This window comes from Otolemur garnettii, unplaced genomic scaffold (assembly GCF_000181295.1).
Source record: "Otolemur garnettii isolate 467f Iridium unplaced genomic scaffold, OtoGar3 scaffold00025, whole genome shotgun sequence".
NCBI classification, from domain to species: Eukaryota; Metazoa; Chordata; class Mammalia; order Primates; family Galagidae; genus Otolemur; species Otolemur garnettii.
Genome location: NW_003852420.1, coordinates 18355055 through 18361728, shown reverse-complemented (window position 1 = coordinate 18361728; position 6674 = coordinate 18355055). Strand labels below are relative to the sequence as shown.

At 54.4% G+C, this 6674-nt stretch overlaps 1 protein-coding gene across 1 annotated transcript in view; it reads right to left on the bottom strand.

Moving 5' to 3' along the window:
* The window catches only part of MYL9 (myosin light chain 9), an 8791-nt gene extending 2770 nt beyond the window's left edge, over positions 1–6021 (bottom strand). The window contains exons 1-2 of the mRNA XM_003788141.3: positions 5947–6021; positions 1730–1943 (exon numbers count right to left, since the gene is read on the bottom strand). Of these exons, the coding sequence (XP_003788189.1) occupies positions 1730–1913 (184 nt within the window). The 5' untranslated portion in view covers positions 1914–1943; positions 5947–6021. The remainder of the gene's footprint in view (positions 1–1729; positions 1944–5946) is intronic.
* Between the last annotated feature and the right edge of the window lie 653 nt (positions 6022–6674).

Genomic DNA, 6674 nt, shown 5'->3' with positions numbered 1-6674 from the left:
GCCTTAGCTGCCTGAGCCACAGGCGCCGAGCCTCTTTAGGCTTTTTTAACCAGAAAATGATGTTCTTAGTTAGAAGGCCATGACTGATCTGCATGAACTACAAACATGAATGTGTATTTTTCTGGGTAGATAACCAGGGCTGTCATCAAGTCTTGGGTATGGGGGTTCTGCCTTGTAAATGGCAAGGAGTCTTCATATCCCTGTCTCCCCTGAGCCTCACACACCCTTGCTGTGTGTCCCATGGGATGGTCAGGGAAGCTGAGGCCTGAAGGAGCTGTGACATTAGGACCCCAGTTGGGCACCCTGGGCCAGTCCCTCCTTTCACCAGGCCAAAGCTGGGAGGGCCTCAGGTAAAAGGCCTGGAGTTTACTCCCTGCCAGCTGACATTAGGGGAGGGGACATGCAAGTGAGCCTGGCCTGAAGCTGGGAAGGGTTTGGCAACCAGGTTGAGGGCAGTGTCCTATCAGCCCTCCCACTCAGGGTTGCCTGGTCTTCCCACCACACAGCTTGTTGGATACATTGAGGGCCATGGTCATCATTACACAGGGAAGGAAACAGGCAAAACAGGCCAAGGACTGACTCAGGGTTGTCTGGCAGCAAAGCTTGAGGCTTGACCATCACCTCCCCCAATCCCAGATTCTGGCTCCCTGAGCCATAATCTGGGCCAGATGCTTTCACCCACTGAAGGGTATGCCAGGAACTGGGCTGACAGTGTGTGTATAGCCAGCATAAGGGCAGGGATGTGGGCCATGGCCATAGGTGGGGGTGTGGTCTCTGGCAAATTAGACTTGGTTCCTGAGCCCTTTTAAGCTCTAAGATCCAGGAAGTCACTGGGGTCAGAGAGGCTCTGAGAGCCTGGGATGGGTAACCTCTGATGGAGAGGAGATGCTCTGGCCTCTTTAGGCCTCAGTTTTCCTATCTGTATGGTGGGACGTCTGTGCAGTTCAAACTTTCATTTAGATACTGATTCCTCTCTTTATTATTATTTTTTTTTTGAGACAGATTTTATTTTATTTTATTTTATTTTGGGACAGAGCCTCAAGCTGTCACTCTGGGTAGAGTGCTGTGGCATTACAGCTCACAACAACCTCCAACTTGTGGGCTCAAGCGATTATTCAGCCTCTGCCTCCAAGCAGCTGGGACTATAGGCACATGCCATAATACCTGGCTATTTTTTGGTTGCAGCTGTCATTGTTGTTTGGTGGGCTTGGGCTGGATTTGAACCTGCCAGCTCAGATGTGTGTGGCTGGCGCCTTAGTTGCTTGAGCCACAGGCACTGAGCCATCTCTCTTTATTTTTTTGATACGGTCTTGCTGTGTTGCCCAGGCAGTGGTGTAGTCATAGTTCATTGTAACTTTGAACTCCTGGGCTTAAGCAATTCTCCTACCTTAGCCTCCTGAGTAGCTGGGACTACAGGTGTATGAGCTGCCATGCCCACGGCCCTGCTCCCTCTCTTTAAATGAAATGTTACCCGGCAGCCCAACACACAAATCTGCCCTCAATAGTCCCAAGCTGGAGGCAGCCTGCCAGGTTCAGACACTGAGCTGGACCTTAGGCAAATCCCCCAACTGTTCTGTTCTTCATTTTCCCTATTAAACCAATGAAGTCATGACAACTACCTTCTAGGGTGGGTACCATGTGTCACCCTACAAAGCAGGAATGCTTTGTAAGTGATGAACAGCCCTGTCTGGGGCCCCTGAGACCCCACCCCATCCCCATCCTTGCTCACCCAGTGAGGCCAGCATGTCATGCAGGTCCTCCTTGTCAATGAAGCCATCACGGTTCTGGTCAATCATGTTGAAGGCCTCCTTAAACTCCTGGATCTGGGACTGGTCAAACATCGCAAAGACATTGGATGTGGCCCGCTGTGGCCTCTTTTTGGTGGTCTTGGCCTTGGCCCGTTTGCTGGACATCTTGGCTTCAGGTGTAGGTGGGTAGCTTCCCTACAGGAAGGGCGTGGGAAGCAAATGAGCCTGGGCCAGGGAATCTTTCAGGCTGCCCTATATGGGCCTTTAGCATTCACAGACCTTCCACAGGCTTGGGGCTCCTGCCACCCAGATGTTCACAAAAGCAGGCAAGGTGTGATTTTGAACAACTTCCTCTATCTCTCTTGAGCATGAGTGTCCTGGGAATGGCACATGAGGAGTGCCTGGCAGTGGGGATTAACTGACTTAGTGTCCCTGGAACAGTGCCGGCCATAGGGTACGCTATTGTTGCTGTGACTGAGTCAAACACTCAGGATTGGGCTTGGTGCCAACCATTAACATGGTTTACTTTATCTCCTTTAATCCTTAATAGCATTTACCCTGTCCATCTCTCTCTGCAAGTGACAGAGGTTTGTCAATATGCGGGAGGCAGTGAGCCACCCCTCCCCGACTCTCCCAGTAGGGCCCCCCTTGGGTCAGCGGCCCTGCGTTCCTGACATTCCTCCTTCTGCTCCTCCTCCTCTGTCCCCTCCATCTCTCTGTGTTGCCTGCTGTTCTCTGGGCAGTCTGCTCCCTGCCTGCCCTTCTCTGGGAGCTTGCCAGCCCCTGGGTGTGCAATAGGGTGATCCTGGGTCTTCCGCCTCCATTGCACTCCCTATGCTCACAGGGTGTGAGGCTTCCTTGGCCTGAGAGCCCCAGCTCCTCTTCACCCTTGTTTAGACCCGGCTTCTAGCCACCAGCCTGTCTCTCCCACCCACAGACCCAGATCTGCACCTGTCACCTTGCAGCCCACCTCCCCCTCAGAGCAAGTGTGGGCCTCTCAGCCTGGCATTCAAGGCCCTTTGTGAACTCCTGGCTTCTGTGACTGGCCAGCCACCCTCACTGTGTCCCTCTTTGGTCTGTAGTGCTGCCAAGCTATTACCCAGCCATTCCCAGACTTCCCTCCTTGCTCCCTCCTCCTACATTGCTCTTCCTCCTCCAGCCCAGTTCTTTTTTTTTTTTTTTTTGAGATAGAGTCTCACTATGTGGCCCTTGTTATAGTGCTGTGGTATCACAGCTCATAGCAACCTCAAACTCTAGGGCTTAAGCGATCCTCTTGCGTCAGCCTCCCAAGTAGCTGGGACTACAGGTTTCCGCCACAACACCTGGCTATTTTTTGTTGTTGTTGTCATTGTTGTTTAGCAGGCCCGGGCTGGGTTCAGACCTGTCAGTGCTGTAACCACTGTGCTACTCAAACTCTTGAGCTCAAGTGATCCTCTTGCCTCAGCCTCTCAAGTAGCTGAGACTACAGTCACCTATCATGCTGCCCAGCTAGTTTTTCTATTTTTATTTTTTAATTTTTTTTTTAGAGACAGAGTCTCACTTTGTCGCCCTTGGTAGATTGCTGTGGCATCACAGCTCACAGCAACTTTAGCTCTTGGGCTTAGGCGATTCTCTTGCCTCAGCCTCCCGAGTAACTGGGACCACAGGCGCTTGCCACAACGACTGGCTATTTTTTGTTGCCGTTTGGCTGGGGCTGGGTTTGAACCCGCCACATTCGGTATGTGGAGTCGGCACTCTACACACTGAGCCACAGGTGCTGCCCGTAGCTTTTCTATTTTTAGTAGCTACAGGGTCTCACTCTTGCTCAGGCTGGTCTCAAACTCCTGAGTTCAGACAATCCCTGCTTTGGCTCCCCAGAATGCTGGGATTACAGGTGTGAGCTACTTGTCTGGCCTCCAGCCCAGTTCTTGACACACCCCCTCAGGGAGCTATTCCTTTAATTCTTGGTTTGATGGTGAACATTTAAAGATCTCTCTCCCTCTAATGGGAGCCAGCATAAATCCTCCAATTTACACCAATCATAGGCCTCAGTGAGGCTAATGCTTATTTAATGAATGATGATATAAGGGCAACTGGGGCCAGTCTGCTGTATCTACCATCTAGGTGGGAAAACTGAGGCCAGGCAAAGAACTCTTTCCATGAACCCTTGTCAGAGTTTATAGGGCCTATATGCCAAAGACCTAGTGCCTTCTTCCTCTTAGCTGGTCAGTGGTGAGACCATGGGATGCTGACCCCCTCTTTCCTTTGCCCTGGGCCCCTTCCTTGTTCCAGGCCTTCCAGGAATCTGCCTCTTTTCACCTCAAGTTGTGTGGTTATGAGTGCTCTTCAAGCTGCTTTCAGGCCTTCATCCCAGAACCCCTTTCAAGTCCTTCTTGGTCCTTGGCCTGTGAGATCTTAAATCCTGAGCTGGGATCCTGGCCACCCCCAGTGGATCCCCAGACCACCTTGTCGTGAGACAGTGGTTACCTGCATCCCATGGCCTGACACACCCAGCCCTTGGTGTTTCTTGCATGGTTTGGGGACAGATGAGTACAGGGAATAGATAGAAGCCCTTCTTATCTGTGACCTGGGTAGGAGATGGAAGGTGCAGAGGGCAAGGGGTGCTATTGTTTCCAGAAGCTGGCCTCCTTCCTCTCCGTGGCTTGGAGGGGCTTGATCCTTCCCTGAGCCTAGTGTTCTTTGGGAACTTTGACTCCTGTACCTCACAGAAGGCTACTCACATAGGAGAAACCCACTGTGCTCAGGAAGGGCTGTGATTGGCAATGGCCATCATTGCCACAGCCACCCTCCTGTCCCTAAACCTCTAGGGCAGGCATGGCCAGGCCCACCCACTGCTCTTTCTGAGCTTGGCTGGAACCCTCTGCTATCACAGCTGCCACAACCCCACTCTTTTCCCTTGTGGAGCCATGACGTGGCTGGGTAGGTACTGAATTTGAGAGTTTGCACAAGGCCACCACATCCATTCTCACAATCATGGGAAACAGGGATGGGGGGGACTGGATCCCCCCTCTACTGTGCAGTTAGAAAAAAGGGCCTAAAAAGGGAAGAGGTGTGTCTATGAAGGGCATGGAGGTCAACTGGAAGCCAGGACTCCTGGACTAGGTTTGGGTTACTGGGTGCCTTCTAGGCCTGAACAGAAAAAGGAAACATCCATCCAAAGAAGCTCATCCTGGTCCTATGGCAGCTGAGTGGTAAAAGGCTCTCTATGACCAGAGGCAGTTTCTAGAGTTGGCTGAGGGACTGAGGTCAGGGGCAGGCTGGGTCTTTAGCCCTGGAGCCCCTGTTTTCCCCTCCAGGGGTCTTGGACACCAGGGATCAAACATCGCTGATACTTGCCCTGGCTGTGACTAGATGCTACCTCTCCCTTACTGGTGTCCAAAACCGCACCATGGCTATAGAGACTTAAGCTGAAGCCAGACCTATGCCCCCCATTACCTCACAGTCCTTACCACTGGCGATGCCAGCTGCCTCCCTATAAACTCACCTCATTCCTTATGCAGCTCTTCTCAGAGAGCAGCCAGAGCAGCTGGAGGGCTGGGAAGGAACAGGGCCCAGGTTCTCCCAGCTCTGAGTCCTTGTCCCACCCCCTGGAAGTGAGTTCAACAGGGCCCTTGGCAAGCCTTCTCCACCCATAGGTGCACAGGGGGCAGATGGTCCCTAGAAGGGAAGCCCAGGCCCACCTTACGTATGGGGAAGTTCCCTGGTCTCCCTTCCCTCTCTCCTGCCCCAGGGTGTGGGGATGGTAGACAGGGGAGAGACATGGATCCTCCGGGGAACATGGAACCCGACAGGGCTCTCCATCTGGGATACACATGGCTCTTTTGCGTCAGGGGTTACTGGCCATCTTAATCCTCTCCCCAGCACCCTTTCACCCAGGCACCCAGGAGCCCTGGGTGTGGCGCCTCTAGCTCTTCAGCAAAGGGGCAGAACCTGGACCATCTCTGTTCCTCACTGAAGGACCACTGACTCCCAGAGTATAGAAAAGTCTTCCTGCTGCCCAGCCCCAGGCCAGAGTCCCTGACCACCCGAGCAAACTTGCAGCCCCAGCCGCCGTTTATGCCCAGCACACCCCCTCTGACATCCCGGTTTGTGGAGTTTGCCCCGATGGCCGGTCGGGCCCAGGCCACCACCATCTGCAGCCCCGAGCCGTCAGACCCCCCAACTGTAGACCCCCAGGCCCGGCGGGGTGGGCTCTTACCTAGTGCGGAGAAGGTGCTGGCTTGCTGGGTGCGCAGAGTTGGGCGGCTGTCGGGTTTGGGCTTGGGGCAGGGGCGGGCTCAGGGCGGGGCGGGGGCGGGGTCTGGGGTGGGGTTCTGCGGCCAGGCCCTTACAAGGCAGAAGAATGTGCGCGGCCAGCGGGGCGGGTGGGCAGGCTGCCCGGCCTTATTTGGCCTCGGCCCACGGCTGGGAGGCGGGGGTGCTCCCAGTGCCGTCCCCTTTGCCGTTCCCCTCCACCCTCACTTTGTTGGGACCCTGTGAGGAGAGGAGGTGTTGGGGGTGAAGGAGGATTTGAGCGGCCGGACAGGCGGTAGGGGGTCGCTTTGGGCTGCCCTCTCTTCAGCGAGGTGGGCGCGAAGCCCAGGGGTCTAGGCTTCGCAGCCCCCCCCCCCCACTTCTCCCCAGGCTTTGCTGCCCGTGCCCACCGGTTAAGAGGGAAGCTTAGCGGGAAGAGACGGGCCAGAGAGGACCAGCTCACATAAAGGGCCTGCTGAAGGCCCCTGTAAATAGCTATTAACAGACAGCACCTGGCTCCAGGCTTTAGGACTCGGATCAGGAAGCACGTGTTTTGTTTTGTTTTGTTTTGTTTTTGAGACAGAGCCTCAAGCTATCCCCCTGGGTAGGGTGCCATGGCATCACGCTCACAGCAACCTCCACCTCCTGGGATCAAGCGAGTCTCCTGCCTCAGCCTCCCAAGTAGCTGGGACC